Source organism: Nanorana parkeri, unplaced genomic scaffold (genome assembly GCF_000935625.1).
Source record: "Nanorana parkeri isolate BGI_ZX_2015 unplaced genomic scaffold, ASM93562v1 scaffold661, whole genome shotgun sequence".
NCBI classification, from domain to species: domain Eukaryota; kingdom Metazoa; phylum Chordata; class Amphibia; order Anura; family Dicroglossidae; genus Nanorana; species Nanorana parkeri.
This window is the reverse complement of record NW_017306929.1, coordinates 647,304-668,779: the sequence shown is the minus strand read 5'-3', so window position 1 is coordinate 668,779 and position 21,476 is coordinate 647,304. Positions and strand designations below refer to the sequence as shown.

Here is a 21,476-nt window from a genome sequence, read left to right as displayed (position 1 = left end):
GGAATATTTCCTTTTTAGACAGCATATAGCACAAGAAATCAAACCAAGAAGTAAATCCTAATAGTTATCTAATCTATCCATGGATGCTTCAGAATTGTTATCTTACAATTTTAAAAACACTTGCAAAAATTGCTGATTGGTCATTTCCTTTGTTTAAGTTGTGGAAGGAGATGTGATGTCCCCCGATTTTATACCATCTCAACCAGAAGGTGTTCATCTGTATCCTTTTATGAACAGAATATTATAGCTCTTTGTTTTAATGCATGGTAAACCTAGAAAAATGAAAGCAATTGGTACAAGTATAGGAATTTCAGACATCTGTGCTTCATGTCAACAGGTTTGGACAACTGATGCTGATGAAGCCAAAGGTCATCGTGCCCCAAAGCTAAGGATTGTGCCCATAAACACTGGACAAATCCAGGCACATACATTCCTGGACAATTCCAGGCCTGAATTCTCCTACATCCACTGGATGGAACAGTATTTATAAATCTAGCTAACATATGTTTCAGTGGATGAATGCAAGGGAAGATAAAGGGTAAATCATCAGCAAATACACAATAAAGGGCAGTGAGGGTCCCTTTTTAAAAAGGTCACTGGTTCCTCCAGTTAAAGGCCAACTGCATATAAAACTTTTTTTGTTTAGGTTTTGGATAGAGTTGGAAAGAATTAGAACCTCTATTGGGTTTAAAATGGTGCCTTTGACCCTTACAAAGGGTTCCCCTCCCTGCTCTATATAGAAAAAAACACAAAAAAATATAAAAAGATTGATATGGGTGTTAAATATTTAAATAAGCTTGTTTAGAGTGATGAATATTTGTCGTTGATACTTTTTTTACATGAAAATACAAAAAAAACTTAAATGTTTACTATTCATTTGTGTGAAATTATGCTTTTATAAATTAAGCAATGTATGGTATATAAATACACCCAGTGCCAAATGCATGATAGCAGCAACACTGACATAATATGATAATTTTAATAACGTATGGTATATCTTTGATGAATTAGCACAGCCTTCAGCCTTGATGCTTTAATGTTCTGTTCCAGTTGAAAATATATTATTCCATAATAAATCACATTGTTGTATTGCTCCTTATGTACTTTTCCTCTGTAATTGCTTGCATTCCTTTAACAAATACATAGATATAGCAAATATAAAGAACCAGAAAAGGTAAGTGTTTCCCATGATGCATAACGGAAAAAGTATAAGAAATGAGCTTCTATCACACTTATACTTCTGGGTGAAAATAATGGTGCACATATACAAATGTATCGTATCTTCCAGTCTTCACTTTTAAAGGAGGACTATGGGGTCAGTGCTTTTCCCCATAGTTCTCCTAAGGGTAACGGGAGGACACAAACTAGCGTACTACCGTCACCCAAAGCTCAGTATACCACAAGCTACAGCTCGCGGTATACTGAGACGCCCCAGACGGAACGGATCCCGACAATGCTGTCTGGATCCACCTAGCTGCGTGAGTGACAGTTGGCTTTGCCTATCTAGAGTCAGAGCCAGCTGTGCCCGCCCCCTCCCCCGTCCGTTCCGCCAGTCAGCGCTGGAGGATCAGAAAGGAAAGTGGGGGGAGTCCCTGCAGGGAGCCGTGAGTGACAGTCATGGCTCTCTGCACGGATAGATCGAGAAGTGAGCGAGCGCCGGTATGGGTTCGCTCACTTCCCGATCTACTGAGCCGATCTGTGACAGTTTCACTGTCACAGGTCGGCTCAGATTATGAGGCTGAGTGAAAATCACTAGCCTCATAATTCTCCTTTTAATACCATCAACCACCTGCAGACATAAGATTACCAGCTAGCCTTATGCCTTGTTCGCACCAAGCGTTTTGTAGCATTTTTTCTGCCCTAAAAAACACTCAAAAATATGCCCAATAAAATCCCATTAATTTCTATGTCCCGGTTCTAATCTGAGTGTTTTGTTGCAATAAGCAAAACGCCTGTCGCTGGTATAAGTCCTTTTTTGGCCCCATTGACTCAATAGGAAACACTTGAACATGCACGTTTGCTTTGTTTTTTGGGCGCATTTGCTCAATAACATCAATGAGCTACAGTCTGCTCACAAAAAAGCGCAATTTGATTTATGCGCATAAAAAGCGCAAAAAGGGTCAGCATAAAGGCAAGGTAGCTAAGATGGTTATATTACCTGTTTTGGTGATACAGTAGGGAATGGTTAAAACCCCTGTAAGGTTTTTTTTGCCATCTGTGTTCCTTTGGAAATAATTATCTTCACCTGCTGTCCCATAGACAACAAATAAAAGAAAATATCTCCAAAGTAAGAGAAATCCACTCTTCGTTGTCTAAGTGCTCATACATGATGAGCAGGGGCCGTGCATTCAAAAGGTTGGTCTGTTCTGCTGTGTAGTTGGTGCAGAGAGAAGTAGCGCACAGGAACAGCATTAATTAAAGTAAGCATCATTTTCAAATATACGCATTTTAAGATGTACTATTAATGGGTTTTTGAAAAAGAAACATTTAAAGTGAAATAACCCCTTAACCTAGGGGACGCTCTCTAGAGGAATGTAACACAAGCACAGTATGTGGATGACTCCTATACCTAATTTAAAGGAGGACTATGGGGTGAGTGAATTACACTCATCCCCATAGTTAGAGCAGATGTGAAACTGTCACACGTTGGCTCTTGATCGGGAAGTGAGCGAAAACATACCGCTGCTGGCTCACTTCCCGATCATCTCCCCCAAGGATTTCCCTGGAGAAAAGAACGGGGGAGGGAGCTGGCACAGCTAGCTCTGCCTCTAGATAGGAGGCCAGCGGGGTGGATCTCAACAGTATTGTCGAAATCCATCCTGACTACTGCGCTCTCACCATATAGCGGGCAATAGCCCGCTATATACTGAGTTTTGGGTCAAAGGAGGATGTTAGTATATGTCCTCTTATGACCCTAAAGAGAACTGTGGGATAAAAAGGTTACCCCATAGTTCTCTTTTAATAAAGAGAATAAAACTATTGACACAAAATGTTATGTAAAGCAGTAATATGTATATATAGTAATAATTTTAATAATTTCTTTCCTATTGAGGCTTGCTTTAACAGTTTACATTTCTATGTTCAATGTTTGCATCCGTTAACATTTTCTGAAACTAACAGTCTTTCTGTGCAGTATATTAGTATAGATGGAGAAACCCTGACAACAGAGGATTTGCTTAACCTGGGAAAAGGACTCTTTAAAATAAGGGTAACTATGGTTACTTACTAAAATGTATAAATGTATATTTTATTTACATTTAATTTAAATAATTGTGAACACTTCTCAGTCCATTTATCACCCTATCTGTTATCACACACATCAACAGAACAAGCCTACTCAATGATAGAACTACCTACATTTATTTACAAAATAAAAAAAAGTAAAGGTGCTTTAGGAATGCCTGATCTATTCCAATAGTATCAAGCTATTAAACATTATAGAATATTTGAATGGTCAGTAGCAAATAACTCCAAACCGTGGGTCTCTTTATTCAAACAATTTAAACAACTCATTTATAATCCTGACACTCCCAGCTTAGATCATTTAAAAACCCTTACACTGTCCATTACCGCCAATCTAAATGATTCTCTCTTGCCTATAGAAACCAAACAAAAGGCCTTCAACAAAAATTAAAACATCTTTATAACGACAAAAACAAACACAGGAAGCTAACCGAATTAGAAACAAATAATAAATAACAAAATTAATCAACTATCTCAAACTTACAAAATTAGAAATGCAGCACAACCCCCTCAATTTTATTACCAGCTGAGATTCAAAAACAAATTATCTGAACTTGTCAAACAGACCATCCATAGCAGTCCTTAGCAGGACATCATGGTTGACAAGGCATAATTGATCACAAGAAGTATTATGCAAGATAATATTTAAATGCTATAGAACACTTTTAAGTTGTTACCTACATCTGACCCTTTATGCTGGAAATGTAAGGATATTATTGGAACATGCATAGATGTGTGGTTTGTCCTAAAATGTATGCAAAGTCAACCTTTTTATTGCACAAAATGGATATGCAGACAACTCCAGCATTAGCCCTGCTGAATTTTAATATTAACGAAGTTAAACGTTTTCGTATACTAAGATTTCTTAGGAGCAAAAACCAGTATTAATAAAAAACTAGTAATACCAAAACACTGGAAAAACATTTACTTTACAATTTATTCAATCTTGTACCGCTCTCTTTTCATTTAATGACATGCTCACATCAGTAAAAACCATAGATAATAAGTAAATGTCAAAACTTACTGGAACACCCTCTGATGGATTCAAATTCTATTGTTATCTGTTTTTTGTTTTTTTTCTACAATAACATTTAATGTTTAAAACAAATCACACACTTCATATAATATTTTTGGCAGATTGTCATTTATTACAGTTCTTTATCCCAGCTCACAGTTTTACTGTCAGTCATTTTGGTGTCACCCCCTCCAATGGTGTCACCCAGGCCGCATCCCCCTTGTGACGCCATTGGTTATACCAAAACAAATTAGGCTGTAAAAAAATTATATTTGGCATTTTGCTTATCCAAAGGCTTCAACATATTTTATATCACCGATCTGCTAAAAGCAGGCAGGTGAGCAGTTCTGACTTTACTAGCTGCATATATATATCAGTATTTAGGCCAGACATAGCCAGGCAACTAACATTTTGAGAAGGAGGTTAGCTGTGCGCCCCACTACACAGGGCTGCTGAGGACTGCAAGGAGGACTTTATGGCAACAGATGCAGAAAAGTGCCCCTGTAACGTAAAGTGTATTTTTGCTATGGCAAAATTAAGAAAAAAAATACGTATTACGCCTCTGCAATATTATTCAGTAGTCCAATTTAAGAGCTAGGAGGGCTAGATAGGCTCCTTGAAATAAAACAGAAGTGTGCACAATACAGCTCTGAATTTCAGCCATGCCCTGGCATTTTTTTTTTCTGCAATTATCAGAGACATATAACTAAACTATTTCAATTCTATATTTAAGAGCCCAACAGAGAGCAAAAAAGAGATGTTTATTGTTAGGTTTACATACACTTTAATGGAAAACTGACCCACATGTAACATCACAGCAGAGAAAGCAGAAAGCTGTGTTCTCCTTTCCGTATTTCTGGTGTTCTAATTTAAACTGTTTTCTTTACAAGCTTACCCCTGAGGCTGAGCAAAGAGTGAAACAGTCAAGGCTTCTCATAGAAAGCATTGTGAAAGAGCAGAAAGGTAAACAATTATTTCCAAGGATGTATAGGGGCAGTTGAAGTGTATATTGGCAATACAGCCCCTTATTTATGCTGTGTCCAATTTTATTGTAGTTGTATATGGAATCACTACAGGATTTGGAAAGTTTGCCCGCACGGTAATCCCTGTAAGTCAGCTCAAGTAAGTAACAAACATGCACAGTCTTTCTTTCATGTATGCACATTTTCAGATGCTCCTTTACACATCTATGGTATATTTGTCTTATTACTAATTAGTAATCAGGGAAAATGTCCACTTTTGTTGAAGTTTACGGTTTATATACAGATTTTAGGGTTAATTTATACTGTAATGCAAATGGCAGTGAACATTGTCATTCATTGCTATGCACCAAAGAATATATCCTAGGAAGCATATTTTATTATAAATCCTAAAGATGGCAGTGGCAACATAACAACATAACCACTTGGCTATCGTAAAACAGAAACCATGTTTTTTGTTTGGCTTTTTTTTTTAAAGTTTTGTTTAAACTGATCTGCTATTATTTTTCTATTACTCATAAAAACTCTGCATTTTAAAAGTAAACATTTAAGTTAAATTCCCTAAAAATTTAGGTTGTAGTGTCCCATGACCTACAAGGATTAAATGCTGGTTTTGTCCTGGGAGAATGGAATAAGTACGATATTTACCTTATTCCTCACTCCCCCAGGCAGCTGCCAGTCTTCTCCACTCTCAGATGCTCCTGGGGCGTGGGTGGCCCTTAACCTCCTCATGTACAATGCAGGACAGCTGGTCACTACAAGGTGAATTTTTAGAGATACCCAGAGTTCAAGAAGGGTATCCCTCCTCTGGGCTGTTGGTGCATACTTTGATCCTCTGCTATTCAGGTCTATTCAAGAATAGCAGTACATTCTGAGTGTAGAGTTGCAGCTTTTAGTGTGCCACCTGCTAGTTGCAAATGGTAAATCGAAAATAATCATATAAAATATTTTACATTTATCTGACTAAAAGAAATGTTAAGTAATATTTTTTTTTTTTTAGTTCTGAGAATAATAAACAAAGTTAATATATACGAAGTACACTACATATTCCCCTTTTAGCACAGGCTACATAGGCATCACATAAGCATCACCGGAGCAAAAGCACATTAGTGGCCAGTGGAAAGGAAAATACCACCAATTAAAACTCCGGTACATGGTTAGCCATTGTAAATTCCCCTATTATATGGGTGGTCAGTGTCAGTGGTATGCTGCTGTTTCAACTGGGCTTTGCTTACAGCAACACCAGAACTATGCAGCGGGATCAATCCACGCTTGAAATAGTTAAGTTCTATTGAAATTTGGGCATTGATGGTACAGATAGGGATAGAAGGCTGTAGTCATGTAGATATCCTAAATGTTTTCTGTAACAGCCAGAGCAGTGGCAACAGCTGGAGACCATGGTATACATGCTTTTTCTTTTTTCTTTTGTTTTAGGGATCTTCAAGTCAATCTTGTACGATCCCATTCTGCAGGTAATGATTAGTTTGTCTATGAAAATTAGATGTCTATTGTATTTTTCCAATAGAAATAATAATAATAGTGAAGTTGTTTGCTTGCGACAGGTGTTGGAAAGCCTCTAAGTCCAGATCGTACCCGCATGCTTTTGGCTTTAAGGATCAATGTCTTGGCCAAAGGGTATAGTGGCATTTCCCTTGAAACACTTCAACAAGTCATAGAAGCTTTTAATGGTAAGTCTGAAACTCCTGAAATATCCTTGAATGCATTTTTTTTTTAAACACAGAAAATTTTATTCATTTAAAAAAAGGTAAAGGGTGGAAACACAAACAATATAGGGAATGATCACAGAGCAGTAGCAGTACTTTTAGTTGTGGTTAAAAGGTCCCTTTAAGAATAGAGATATGAGAGCTGCTGTTACTGACATCAAGGTTTTTCAAGGTGCACGTTCCAGGGCTGCCATTTTTACACTTCACCACTTGGCAAGTCACTCAATAAGCACGTCCATCTTAATTATTGGAACACCAGATATGCATATACCTTTTTCTGGGTTAGTGAGTCGCCAAGTAGTGATGAAAGGATGGTTATTAGAGCCCTGGTCATGTAAGTCAACAATGACCGTTTCCCATCTTTCTGTGCAGACATTTCCCCATTAGGAATGGGTAAGGGATAAAAGTGCCACTCAACTGGTGTGCATCCAAAATATATATTTTTTGTGTTCTATTAAATTTATGAATACTTTAATTATTTATTATGGGCTTTGAAGGTTCACTTTTATCAAGATGATGATTACATTAATCAAGTAATATCTGGTCAGTATAGCAGTATAGGTACGAGAAGTATGAGCACTATACATGGGTGGGTCCTTTTCAGATCTGGAAACCACATATAAAATTTAAAATTATCAATTTCTAGATGAATTACAGTTTCAAAGTTAATGAAATAGATGTAAATATATAGCCAATTAAAATGTCTACCGTAAAAGACTAAACTGGTAAAATAGTTTGGTTCATCACAATATATCAATCTATACTATAAAATTCATGGGGGGACATTTATCAAGCAAACTAGCAATGCAAATCAGGCTACGTCTCTGTTCAGCAAAGTCTCTGTCACCCTTGTGCCTGTAATCCTGGACAGCCAGCTGTAACAGATTTGTAAAGGTCTCCTTTCCAGATTTCTCACAGCGGGAAGAAAAAGATTTTCATTTTAACCACTAGGTTGCTAGTGGTGCCTTGAGCAGTGAGTCATTACTACCTTTCAAATAAGTAACCATTGACCACCACATGAATGTATTGTGAGCTGTAGATATAGAAATTATTACCAGGGGTCCCCTGGGACTTCAACATTATTATAACATCCTCCATGTTAAAAAGGTACAGAAACGCTGTTCTAAAAAGACACATATTTAGCAAGTGGCCAGGGTCAGGTTTTATTTTTGTCGCAGTTCTATTTTAGAGCAGCTGATGGAATAACTTATGGCATGGGTCCCCAATACCCTGGGACGTGGAACGGTAGCGGGCCACGGCCTGTCAGCAACTGGGCCGCAGCCATTGGACCTTGGCTTAATTGTAGCCGGCCCAGATTACCATCGGGCATACTGAGGCGATCTGGGCCAGCTGGGCCCTATTTGCAGGGTCAGGCTTGGAGCTCCACACGCCCCTTTGTTAATCCGGCCCGGGTCACCTCGGTGTGTCCAATCCGGCCGGGTATAATCAAGCAGAGGTGGCCCACTAATCTGGCATATTAGAAGGCCTGATTAGAGAGCTGTGTCTGATGCACCCATAGCCACCAGTGAGACTCTCTGGACCCCTGGTGAGGGTCTGCACTAACCACCTGAGAGCCCGCATTGGCCACCTGAGAGCCGCAACAACCACCTAAATGCTGCACGGACCACCTGAGAGCCCTGCACTGGCCACCTGAGAGCAGGAAAACAAGCTCAGGGCTCTAATTGATTCTGCATTATGGTGAGTTGTATAATTATTAAATTATATATTACAATTTAATAATAATAGAAATAAGGAAGTGAACAATACATTTGCTTGAGTCATTCCAAAACCGCCCCGATTCAAGAAAAGATTTTCTTCCATGAAACCGGTCCCTGGTGCCAACAAGGTTGGGGACCGCTGACTTATGGCTCAAGCTGTAATCATGTAGCAAATCTGTTTAGCACTACCTTGCTGCACTAAAAAAAAGTAATACATTATCCCCATAGTGACTGTATTTACAATCTAATTTGAATGTAGTCACCTATATAATTTAAATCGTCTTAGTAAGAAAGCAAGATGGCAAAGTCATTATTGGTACAGATGAAAACTTTAGGTGAAAGCAATTGAAAATATTGGGGTAATGTGCATATTTGGGGTAATTGTCTCCTTTGATACACTTTTTTGGGTCATGGTGTGTTAATAAATATTGTAGCTGTAAGTAAGTAAATGCTATTTTCTGTTGTTTTTCAGCTTGTTGCTTGCCCTACATCCCAGAAAAGGGAACTGTTGGAGCTAGTGGAGACCTTGCCCCCCTTTCACATCTTGCTTTGGGCTTAATAGGAGAAGGCAAGATGTGGTCACCAAAGAGTGGCTGGGCTGACGCCAAATATGTAAGACTTATCAACTCCTGATATTTAACTCTTGATTCCATGAGGCTTCTTGGGAATACTAGTATTGAAAATGATCTGTTTTAGCATTTTTAAATGCTTTGTACATCCTAATATGTGTTTTGCTGATTCATTTTTTTATATCTCAATTAGTTTTAAATTCAGAATGCCAGAAAATCTTTTTGCCACCCAAACTCCATTTTTAGACAGCCCCAGAGAGCATACGGTACCTATTTTTTCCAACACTGCTCACCATCCACTCTTGGGCTCATTATGTCCCAGTGATCAGACTGCCACTTGAATTTTCTTGCTGACTTCAATTCACACCTGCTCCAACAAAAGTATTTATTCAGCGTCTTGCATGACTCATTTTCAGGTTGTTTTTTTTGTAGTTCTATGGTTGGGCTTAAGTTAGTGCTGCAGTTAGCAAAAAGTTAGGGTTGCCTCCAGGCTTTTAAAAAATGACTGGTTTCAGGGCTTTATGTACCGTAATTATTATATAGGATCTCTGCACTCTTCCTTTTGAAAAGCATCAAAAAGCAGCCTAAGGCCACAGACAGACAAAAAAAATAGCAGCACTCAATGAACATAAACTAAAAACATATGAATGAATTCCCCACGCAAACTCTACAGAAGTAAGGCATCAAATGTATATTATCCTCGTTCAACTTCATATACAGTTAGCATCAGATCACATATATATTTACTATAAGATAGTTTTAGGCCAGTGCCTAGGACTGCAAGGTAAGAGGCGGAAACATCAAGCCTCAAAATTCATAAACTTTGAAAAGTTTTTTCCTTTGTTTTGATTCTGGAGATTTTTGTCTAATTTCAGCACAAGAACTGCAGAGGTAAGGAGGTACAATGGATGCTGAGAGTAGTCAGAAGGATGTTTAAAGCACAGGAAACATGAAAACATCTCTCATTTCTTTTGTGTGTCTGCTTACATAAATATGAATATTACGTGCTATGTGCAAAGGAAAATTTTTGTTTTTCTTTTAGTAAACCTAAAGTTTGTGTCTTCTTTTCTGTTACTTGATAATAAAAAATACTTATAACACCTCTTTTGAATACAGGTTCTTGAGGCACATGGGCTAAGACCTGTATCACTAAAACCTAAAGAGGTAATTGTTTAAAAAAAACTATTTTAATAATATCATAACTTTGTAATTGTTCAAGCTGCCAACATTCACATGCAGTGATCCAATGCAAGAGGGGATTAGAGTTCTAGATCTTGTGTTTGCTTTATACACAGAAAAATTAAAGCCAGAGGGTCTACATGACACAAGGGCGCTAACATTTTTTTAAGGGTATTAGCGGCAATGTTAGGACTTCACATTTCTTTTATGTCAGGTTTGCTTTGAGAAATCCTTGGGGGTATTTAAGGAATTACATTAAGAATTCTGGTATAATAAGATTTACTGTGATCTATGGCTAATATTTAAAACTCATGATTTTGAAACTTGTATCTGTGTATATGTATATTGAGATGGTATAGTTGGATGTAGTTTCAGGCCCTTTATTTAGTAATCTATATAATACTTATTTAGACTCTTCTTAACACGTGTTGTAAATCTTAATGGTGAAGCTGGTCCATTTCCAACTCTTCATGCACTGTCTATAGGACGGATTTCATGACAACAAGCCATAAAAAGGAAGGAATGTATTCTAGTTTTATCTGTTGTTTTATCTTTTGGTTGCAGGGTCTAGCTCTTATTAATGGGACCCAGATGATTACATCCCTGGGATGTGAGGCCGTGGAGAGAGCCAGTGCAATTGCCAAGCAAGCTGATATTGTTGCTGCCCTCACACTGGAGGTTTTGAAAGGAACTACAAAAGCCTTTGACACTGGTAAATCGTTCTTTGGCTAAGCATATAAACTACTATGTGTTCCTGCCATGATGCAGTTTGTATTCAAATAAAACAATCTGGTGATAACAGAAAGCAATATAATTTTTTGAAATTCCTTATATGAAATGCTCCCCTTTCATCTACTTAACAGAGTATACACAAACACACCCGTATCCACCATTCGATTACATGCAATTAAGAAAAAAGTATTAAAAAGTTTTAAGTACTAGATTAAACCTAAGGGAACCCAATAATAATAGAAGAACACTGTTTGGACTGCCTATATTTGCCACAGTATAGTCCAAACAATCAAAAGGAGAGATAGCTTCTTCTTTTTTTTTTAAGCTATAAATGTGAATAGGATTAACTTAAAGTAAACAGTCTAATCATGTTCTCTTATATAACTGCTGATTGAAAACAATAGATTCTCTGTAGTAATAGCCAGAGGCCATGTGACCTGGGCTGCCAAGGCTGGAAAATGGGGAGTTTCAAACTCATCGCAAGAAATGATTAAAATAAAATATTCAACTGATATGATAATTATATGCTGTTTGATCAACTTTAAAAAAAGGTAATTTGGCTTACAGATATTCATGCTCTCCGACCTCATCCTGGACAAGTGGAGGTGGCCTTCCGATTTAGATCACTCCTGGATTCTGATCACCATCCATCAGAGATTGCAGGTAATCCTTTTACTTTTCTCCTTCTATGCATTATGAAAATAGATATTTTATACAGAGAAATGTTGCTGTATCAACCAATTCTATTTTCTAGGTTTTAAAAGTCAACCTGGACCTTTGCACTATTCCAAATGATTGCTGTAAACCAATTTTGTGCAGATACTGTTTAAAAAAAATGACAATACAAATGATCATTTAGTGCATTAGGCAATTACACAAATGTTATCAATGTAATTTTTTATGAGATGAAAAACCTAAAATAGTATATTCTGTTCAGTTCTAATCCTTTGTTTTGTTGAATTTTTTGAAAAATAGTCCATATAACAACAGGAACACCTAAGACATTTTAGAAGTGCTTTTTACCAAAACGAAAGCTGGTTGAGATAAGCTGCAAAATCGAAATGTAATTTGCAATGCCATAATTGACTTAAAATGACAAGTTTTGGATGTTTTTTTTTCTTTCAGAAAGTCACAGGTTTTGTGACAGAGTTCAAGATGCTTACACACTGCGCTGCTGCCCACAGGTACACCACTCTAATGTGCACATGTTGCTTGCTTGTTACAATTTCTAGAATTTATTTGGCGTATTTGTGACAAAGAGCTCTTTTTCACCTTGCATGAAAAAATAGTCTTACCATATATGTTAATGAGCTGGACCTGCAGGATCTTATTGACTTAAGGTATTTCTAAAGATTAGTGTTTTATTTATGTATTTATTTATTTTTACTATGTCCCCCTGGGGAGATTCATCCTTTCTATTTGCCTTAGTAGTTGTCATGAACGAAGGAAAGTCTGCTATTGGGTACACTTATTGGAGTGACGGTCAGCTGAGAAAGGATTTTCTCACTTTGGAGAAATTTGCTCTCACTTTCTGATGTGTCTGGGAAGTGAAGGGAAATCTGTCACAGACGGCAAAAGAAAACAGACAGGGGTTTTAACCTTTTTGCTACTTTATACAATCCTAAAAAAAATTTGTTATGTATTTTTAACAAAAGAGATTCAATCTATATTTCTTACTTGACTGATGAAGTTATTATTGACTGCCTGATTAATATTGACTGCCCGATATGTGTCCCTAGGTACATGGCGTGGCGAATGATACCATTGATTTTGTGAAGAGCATCATTGCAACTGAAATTAACAGCGCAACAGACAACCCTGTATCATTTTGAAATAATCTGAAGCATATTGTACCTTTTTGGTAGCTTTGTCTTTTCCTTTTTCCTATCCAACCTTGCCATTGTACTGCAGCTTCTTATAGCATGACTCATGACAAGATATGGTCCAAGAACATCAGCATATTGACAATGATGAAATGAAAAGTGGTAACGCAGCCAAATGTGGTCATACCTAGTGCAGTAATAGCAGATTGCCTGACATGCACTGATTAATGCATGTCAATGTCTGTTGGCCTGGAGATTGAATAGGGTCTCCTTATTCTTACAACTAATCACACCTCTGTGTTTATTACCAGGTACAATCTATTGGCTACAAGGTTCAGCAGAAGAGAGTAACAGCCATGGAAACAGTTTGGTCCCCTGAGATGCCTTATGAAATCACCATGGTCAATTCAGCTATTGGAATCAGATCAGAAAGCCACTGATATAGAGAGTGCTACACCTGCTGTTGAACCTAAAAGAAGCCTACACAAAGAAATATAGGGAGGTTTCCATTGCTTGGATTTGATGCTGATGCAGTAGCTTCAGAGACATGTGTCTCAAGAACCTGTATTCAAAGAGCAGTTCTTATAATTATTTTTATTATAGCAACAGAAAAAGAAGACACACACTGTTCATATAAAAGTACAGGTCCCTTCATGATATCATAATTTACTATAATACATATACTTATTTTAATACACATTACCCCAAAATGAAGGCTGATTGTCAAACCGGCAACTCATCTACTGTAACGCACAATCTGATCTCTGTCCTGGATACTACAGTCTAGCAACAATCCTTCTTCAGGCTACAACAACTATTTATAACACCAAGCAACTCATTTATGAAAGCACTTGAAGGAAGAATTATCTCAGATTATCTCAGATATTCAGATTCCCAGAAATCTGAATGTCTGCTAATGTTCAACACAGACCGAATGAAGCAATTCTTTTGTTAAATGCTTTTATGAATGAAGCCCTTGATACAGAGCCGTAGCTAGCTCCTTTTGCGCCCGACGCAAGAACAGAAAATTGTGCCCCCCAAGAGATAGTGTGCGGTATGTGACGTCATGCGCCCCCCGCCTCCAGAATGGCAGCACACATGCTCGCCATGGCAACAGGGGCAAGGGGGCGCAGCCAGGCCGGCCCTGGCTGCGCCCCCTCTCAGCTGCGCCTGAGGCGAGTGCCTCACTCGCCCCATGATAGCTACAGCCTTGCCTTGATAGATCATTTTACTAGGCCTTATACTTATGAGGAGAAACAATCATTTTCTAGATTTGGCAATTCCCTTATCAGCAATTCAATGCCAGAAACACAAATGCGTTCCAGCATGCAGATTTCTGATTTCAATGTTACAGACTGGTGTACTCAGCAGTCTGTAATACTGGTACAAAATACCCTTTTTAACGCACTAGCCAATTTTAACATGTAACACTAAAATCTTTTTAGCAGCCAAAGAATAAATTCAGGTCGTTTATATTTGATTTTAGTATAACTATTCAGTGTTGGAGGTTGAGAAAAAGCCATTTCCTTAACCTTCTCTCAGATGGTTTTTGCAGCAAGAGGAGAGACCATTTCTGGTGGAAATTTCCATGGTGAATACCCAGCTAAGGTAAACTTATTATATTTAGGTACTAGATAACCATCTATAGACATAAATTATCTTCAGAGATTAAGTGAATGACAAGATCTGAAACATTTTACAGGCCTTGGATTATCTCGCTATTGGGGTTCATGAACTTGCTGCAATCAGTGAGAGAAGAATTGAAAGGCTTTGTAATCCTTCCCTCAGCGAGCTGCCAGCATTCCTAGTAACCGAGGGTGGACTAAATTCTGGTTTCATGATCGCACACTGCACAGCAGCTGCGCTCGGTAAGTATCCAATGTAAAGTAAGCCTAGTATGTTCTGTGGACTCTAAAACCTTATCAAAGTTTTGGATATTGTGGGAAGGGTTCCAACTTCTTGCAATTGATATGCCTGTGTGGGAGATTTCCTCTCACCTGCTGTCTGTTTAAAGTGTATGTCAAGACAAAATGTAAAAAAAAAATAGGGATGCAACAATATATCGGCCACCAAAACATATAGGCCGAAAATGGCACTTTTGGCTAAATGCGGGAAGTGCCATTTTCCTGCCGATACATCGGTGCATCCCTGCTTTTTTTCATCCCCGTTGGGCGCTGCTCTGTGTCCCAGCGGTGAGGAGAGAAAGTGACAGCCGGCCAAGCGCTGCAGGAGGAGAGCACTGTGAGCGGCCGGTGTCTCTCCTCCCACATCGCTCAGCCGCCTATCGCAGTCCAGCAGAGCGGTGTGGGGGCAGAGACAGCCGCGCTGTCACAGGAGGCTGGGCTCTCCTCCCTGCACTGCTCGCTCAGCCTCCTGTGACAGCGTGTCAGAGAGGAGAACGAGAGGAAACACTCAGCGATCAGTAATCACTGAGTGTTTGTAGATAATTGAAGACTCGATTTCGGCCTGACAATTTTTTTATTTCGGTTTCTTTTCGGTTTTTAAATTTCTATTTCGGTGCACCTCTTAAAAAACCCCCATATATAGTACATTTTCGGATTACATGCACATTTCCCCAAGTCTCTTTTATACTTGCTGCCAGTATAGAACAATAACTGTTCATGTGCCAGTAAAATAGTATAATTCTGCCTTCCTTTTTGACATAACACAGCTATGAATTTCTAAGAATGTGTCACCCCTGCCTTCTTCCTCATAGCCCCCCCATGCCAGAATGCACAATTGCTAGCACCATTTAGTTTCCTTCACATGTACAACTACTTTCAGCTGCACAGACCACCAAACAAGAGAAAGGAGAGATATTTTTCTGAACTATAAAAAGCCTTCTAAATTCTCAATGATTTCTGCACCCCCTTCCCTCATTAGATTTCTTGGTAAATTTAGCCATAAATGTCCGGAGGTAGCCAGATGACGGAAACAAATAAGGAAGGAGTTATCACAATCTCTCAGTTTGGAGGTTTGGTCCTTCTAACCTTGATACACTAGGCCCTGGCCGACAACTGCCATTATGGTAAAACTAAATACAGCTCTATATGGGATCTCAATTACAAATTGGTGGTTGTGGCTTTGTGTGTGATGGGGTTCTAACCCTTCTCTACTCTATTTAAACAAAATAATAATGAAGTGACAATTGTTAGGCATGTAATTGTAATTTGCAAACCATTTTTTGTTCAGTTTCTGAAAACAAAGCTTTGTGCCATCCATCATCTGTGGACTCCCTCTCAACTAGTGCTGCTACTGAAGATCATGTTTCCATGGGAGGCTGGGCAGCAAGAAAAGCACTTCGAGTCATTGAACATGTAGAACAAGGTATGAAAGAAATTACCAGATGCATTTTTCAAAAATATATGTGACATTTTAAGATTATGTGGAAAAATGGGATGTTGGAAGAATGCTAAGCACCATAAGGAGAATTAACTTGGTACAGGCCAGTTATTTAAGAAAGAAAAAAGACAGGAGTATGGAATATTCTAAAGACGGAGACTGTGAAGGCTGTTGTGTGTGTATGTATATGGGTTTGAAAGAAATTCCCAGATGCATTTATCTTAAATATATCCGTCATATTAAGATTATGTGGAAAGATGGGATGTTGGAAGAAGGTTAAGAACCATAAGGAGAATTATCTTGGTACAGGCCAGTTATTTAAGAAATAAAAAAGACAGGAGTATGGAATATTCTAAAGACAGAGACTGTGAAGGTTGTTGTGTATGCTTAACAAAAACAGGTCATACTCATGGCAGGTCATATAATGGAGAATTATTAAAGTAACTCTATTCTATTTATTTGTGTGGCATTAAAGAAAAGCTGACACCAAAGAATACATAAAAAGCAGATCAGGGCACTAGCAGCAGTTTAAAATCTTTGTTATGTTTGCCACCCAGGAGTGCTGATCCTTTAGTCTGTTTATATTTGACACTAAATAATATTTCCTCTTTAGTGTTGGCCATTGAGCTACTCGCAGCCTGCCAGGGTATTGAATTTCTACGCCCTCTTAGAACCACCACTCCATTGGAGAAAGTCTATGACCTTGTCCGCTCTGTTGTCAGGTAAAAGCAAACAGCATAGCAGTGTTTGTGTTTTTAAGGCCTACTTTTTGAAGTGGTTAATGATCAATAAATGTTCTCTGCTTGTCTTTTGCTAGGCCTTGGATGAAGGACCGTTTTATGGCTCCAGACATTGAGGCAGCTCATAGACTGCTTGTTGATCAGAAGGTGAGCGGCTTTTTTGCTTGCAACTTGTGTTTTTCTTAAATTGCTTTTAAACATTTTTGTGTGAGTGTAAGATAACTCTTAATAATAACCATTATACTTTGATCAATCTTTTGTGGACATACGTAAACCAATGTTGATTTAGGGGCCAACTGTTAAGATCCAAGTCATGTTGGTTTATCGAGAAACGGGGGTCAAGTACTCGAGGTAAACTAGCTGAATGCAGTTTAAGGACCACAATCAGGACAAATCCTGGGTGTCACCCCTTTTAACTTTTTTTGGCAATAGCCTCCATCAATTATTCCAGTATTTGAAGAGGAATCTTCTAGTCTTACTGTGATTCTGAGTCATGTAAAGGCAGTGTGCAATTAATGTTTCTGGTTATAGTATTTCCATATATACAGAGTCATAGTTCTTGTTCACTAGCCTCCAGTTCTTAAATCATACACATGAGCGAGCCCATGGATAGTATATTAAATAAATTGAGTGACAGTGGAAGCCCACTTAAAGAGAACTATGGGCTAAGTGTTTTTCCCCATAGTTCTCTTAAGGGTCACCGAAGGACATATACTAACCTCCTCCCGTGACCCAAAGCTCAGTATATCGCGAGCTACAGCTCGCAGTATACCGAGACTGCCGGCGCCGCAGCTGGGACGGATCCCGACAATGCTGTCGAGATCCGCCCAGCTGCGTGAGCGACACATGCTACTTGCATTGCTTTCCACACGTCCAGCCTCACTTTCTTTACGCATTATTTTATGTTAAATAAAAGCATACCTATAGCATTTATGTGTACACTTCGGCGCACATGCCTCAGCTTCCATCTTCCCAATCTCATAACACATTGACTGTACCAGGTGCCACTACTTACTCACCTATTTGCTGCACCTATGTTTGCAGAATTTGTCATGATGAGAATCTTGATTGTTCTTTCTACCACTGAGCCCTCACCTAGAATTAACAGCATTTATTCAGCAACCTACAACATGTAAATGCCAAAGGTTTAATATAGCAAAACTGTCTGAAAGGAGCAGTCTGTTTGCTCATTAAAACCCCATTAGATTTAATCTCATGGCTTCCACTGCAGATTTTACATTTCCAGTTTTGGAGGTACAAAACCTATCCGCTATTAATGCTATTCAGTACCTACACTAACTGCACAGTCTTGCATGTGAGGACATATATATATAGCAATCATTATACTTTGTTTTATATCTATATAGATATATATAGATAGATAATATCTATATATATAGATATATATATATATATAGATAGATAATATCTATCTATATATATCCCTTAGTCAGAATGTACTCTAAATACACGTATTCTCGGTAAGTCTGATGGTGAATTGTAGCTGAGTATTTGTAATTACCATTTGAGATTACACTTGAAAGTTGAAGAGTAAAACAGTTTTGACAATCAGAGTGAATGATTAAATGCTGTACACACTCTTCAGAGAAAAGCTAAGCTAGCAAGTAAAACATGACCAAAGGTCTCTCTGATCTTGTACATATTTATTTAACCAAAAACTGCCAGAACCACTATACTGCCTTCAGAATTTGCTTATCTTTATTTATTGATCCATGATATACGTGTAAATGAGACTCTGAGAAAACAACATCTGGCTCCGTAATGAGAACTAAATAGTGCAACCCTACTTCAAGATACTTCTAAACCTTACATGACTGTTATCCACTCTTGCTGATTTCAAGACCACCATGATATCTGTAAACACCTCCAGTCCTCTGTGGACACCCTGGGTCAATAGATTTTGGGGGTGAGGGTGTAAGATTTTTTTGAATGATAGACTATTGTTCCTGCAAAATAAGAGTGCTAGCAATTTTTGCTAAGCACACAGTGGACACATACAGTGTGCCTGTCTTCTAAGAAAAAGATATTGGCACTTGGAGGCAAAGGCCTCGCTGCTCTCTTTAGCTAGCTTTTGATTGCTGTCCAAAATGCTAACATTTATGTCAGTAGAATAGAGGATTAGGACTGAACTATATCAACTCAAACATTTTTCTCACTTTTGATATGTTTAACATTATCTTTGAAATTATTTTTCATCATTAAATTTAGCTTTTCTTGGTAATGACCCCAATTAAATGAAAGCAAATGTGACAATTCTCAGCTACAAGTCTTTCTTTTAGACCCAAACAGCAAGTGATAGGAAATCTCTCCAAAGTGAGGGTATTACTTTCTAAAGGTCGCCATACACCTTGCGATTATCTTACGGAAATTGAACACGATTGGGTTTTTCGTACAATAATCGGACAGTTGATGGGAAGTGCATGATCACAATTACTGTACAACTGGTCGATTTTCCTCGATCGGTAAGGCTGGAAACCCTTTTTCAAATCGTACGAAAATCGATGGATTAGTGGCGTTTTCGTACGATTCAAAATCCCAACATGAACACTGCACATGCGCAAACGAAAATCCGTTCTGTTGATCAACGAAATTCTGTCAGTTAGTATTGCTAACGAACGTTAAACGAAATTGACATTGGTCTGTGCATGATGGGGTATTCGAGCGGACATCAAAAGATGCTTCGATGAGCGCACAAAAGAATTTGAATGATAATTGCAAGGTGAACCTTTAGGCATTTGTCACTGAAACAAGTGTCCCCATTTCCCCTCTGTTCCTGTTCTGGTGACAACTCAAAATGTTTGACTTCCCCTCACTTTCATTCTCAGAGACAGAGGCCACCAGGACAAATATAGAGAGTAAATCTCACCAGTGGTGACTAAGGTGGCAATAAAAACCTGGATGATGTACAAACCCTTCCCTACTGTATCCAAAACTAAAAACAAATTACCTTGAGTTACGCTTTAGGCAGTATTTGTCAAAATTGGGAGCTGGTACTGCCGTACTGTGCATACATGAGCTTCTCATCCTAGAGCATAATGAAAAGACCATCTAAGAAACAGGCATCTTCAGTTTATTTGTGGAGCACTCTAGAAGCCCTAATACTTGAGACTCCTATGTGAATTCAACCAGCGTTTGGTTTTCTAATTTTCCCTTTTACTATCTTAATATTGGCCAGTTTAGCCTATCATATTTATTGAGCAATAGGGAGGTACGGCAGACATCTCTGATTTCATCTTGACAAGCTATGGTTGGAATTTGCAGAACAAAGTGCCCTGTGTATTGGAATCTAATGGACAGTTTACAAATTTTGGATTTTACTACAGATTTGTTATTTATTTTGACCTGTTAATAATTGTTTTGTTTTTCTGCTCTCGTTGTGTAGATTTGGCATGTGGCAGAGCCATACATTGAAAAATATAGAATGGAACATATTCCTGAATCCAGACCAGTGTCTCCTACTGCATTTTCAGTGGACTCCATATCATTAGGTAGCTCCTGTGGGCATGACCATCAGGACCACGGTGACCATCAGGACCATGATAAGCAGGAATCATAGTTCTCACAAAATGATTATGTACAACTCCATAGCTATTTCCAAGTGTAGATGTCTCATTACTGCATGAACTTATGAAAAAACAAGTTTTCAGCCATGTAACTCTACTGTTATAAGCTTATGTTGGTAAAATATTTGTAACATAAATGTCCCCTGTTGTATTGTACTTTAGCTGATACGTGTAGTGTAATGTAATCCTTTTGTTGTAAGCATGTAAACAATTTACATTAAAATAACAACGATAATGTCAATGACAAAATAAATGAGTGCTTTATGAAATAGAAAAGCATGCCAAATGCCCTTTTCCCAGTGAACACAATGCAAATGCTGAAGCATAGAGAGACCCTGTCTAAATTTGTATTTGTAAAATGAAATACAGTACACAAAATAAAATTCAAACATGAGATAATGTATCAATTTATAAAATGAAAACTAATTAAATTATCATTTAAAGTCAACTCATAGTTTGCCCATATTAGCAAAAAACCAGGTTTGATTTACATTAGGAACCATAATTTACCTGCACTTACTATCTCTTCATCCCCCCTGTCACGAGATCCTGTGCAAGTTTCCAGTACTTGAGCAAATTGAAACTGACCCTCCCTTTTAGATTGTAAACTCTCATGGCCAGGACCCTCCTCACTATCTTGTCTTGAATTGTATTGTATTTGTAATGTCTTCCGTATATTGTACAAAACTGTTGGCACTATATAAATACTGTATAATAATATTGAAAACTTTGGAGATGCTACGCACTCCTGCTGCTGTGCCCACATGACCACACTCAAGTCTGGCAATTAGACACTAAGGTACAGAAGTCTGCATTGTGGGCAGGGG

At 38.2% G+C, this 21,476-nt stretch overlaps 1 protein-coding gene across 1 annotated transcript in view; it reads left to right on the top strand.

Annotated features, from left to right (window-relative positions):
• HAL (histidine ammonia-lyase) overlaps positions 1–20,882 on the top strand; it is a 21,653-nt gene extending 771 nt beyond the window's left edge. The window contains exons 2-20 of the mRNA XM_018563409.1: positions 159–219; positions 1,147–1,174; positions 3,134–3,208; positions 5,149–5,221; positions 5,314–5,380; positions 6,673–6,710; positions 6,801–6,926; positions 9,153–9,292; positions 10,366–10,413; positions 10,993–11,140; positions 11,728–11,823; positions 12,286–12,344; positions 12,900–12,980; positions 14,526–14,591; positions 14,686–14,851; positions 16,176–16,310; positions 16,939–17,047; positions 17,143–17,212; positions 20,469–20,882. Coding sequence (XP_018418911.1) covers positions 159–219; positions 1,147–1,174; positions 3,134–3,208; positions 5,149–5,221; positions 5,314–5,380; positions 6,673–6,710; positions 6,801–6,926; positions 9,153–9,292; positions 10,366–10,413; positions 10,993–11,140; positions 11,728–11,823; positions 12,286–12,344; positions 12,900–12,980; positions 14,526–14,591; positions 14,686–14,851; positions 16,176–16,310; positions 16,939–17,047; positions 17,143–17,212; positions 20,469–20,642 — 1,760 coding nt within the window. The 3' untranslated portion in view covers positions 20,643–20,882. The remainder of the gene's footprint in view (positions 1–158; positions 220–1,146; positions 1,175–3,133; positions 3,209–5,148; positions 5,222–5,313; positions 5,381–6,672; positions 6,711–6,800; positions 6,927–9,152; positions 9,293–10,365; positions 10,414–10,992; positions 11,141–11,727; positions 11,824–12,285; positions 12,345–12,899; positions 12,981–14,525; positions 14,592–14,685; positions 14,852–16,175; positions 16,311–16,938; positions 17,048–17,142; positions 17,213–20,468) is intronic.
• Positions 20,883–21,476: the final 594 nt, after the last annotated feature.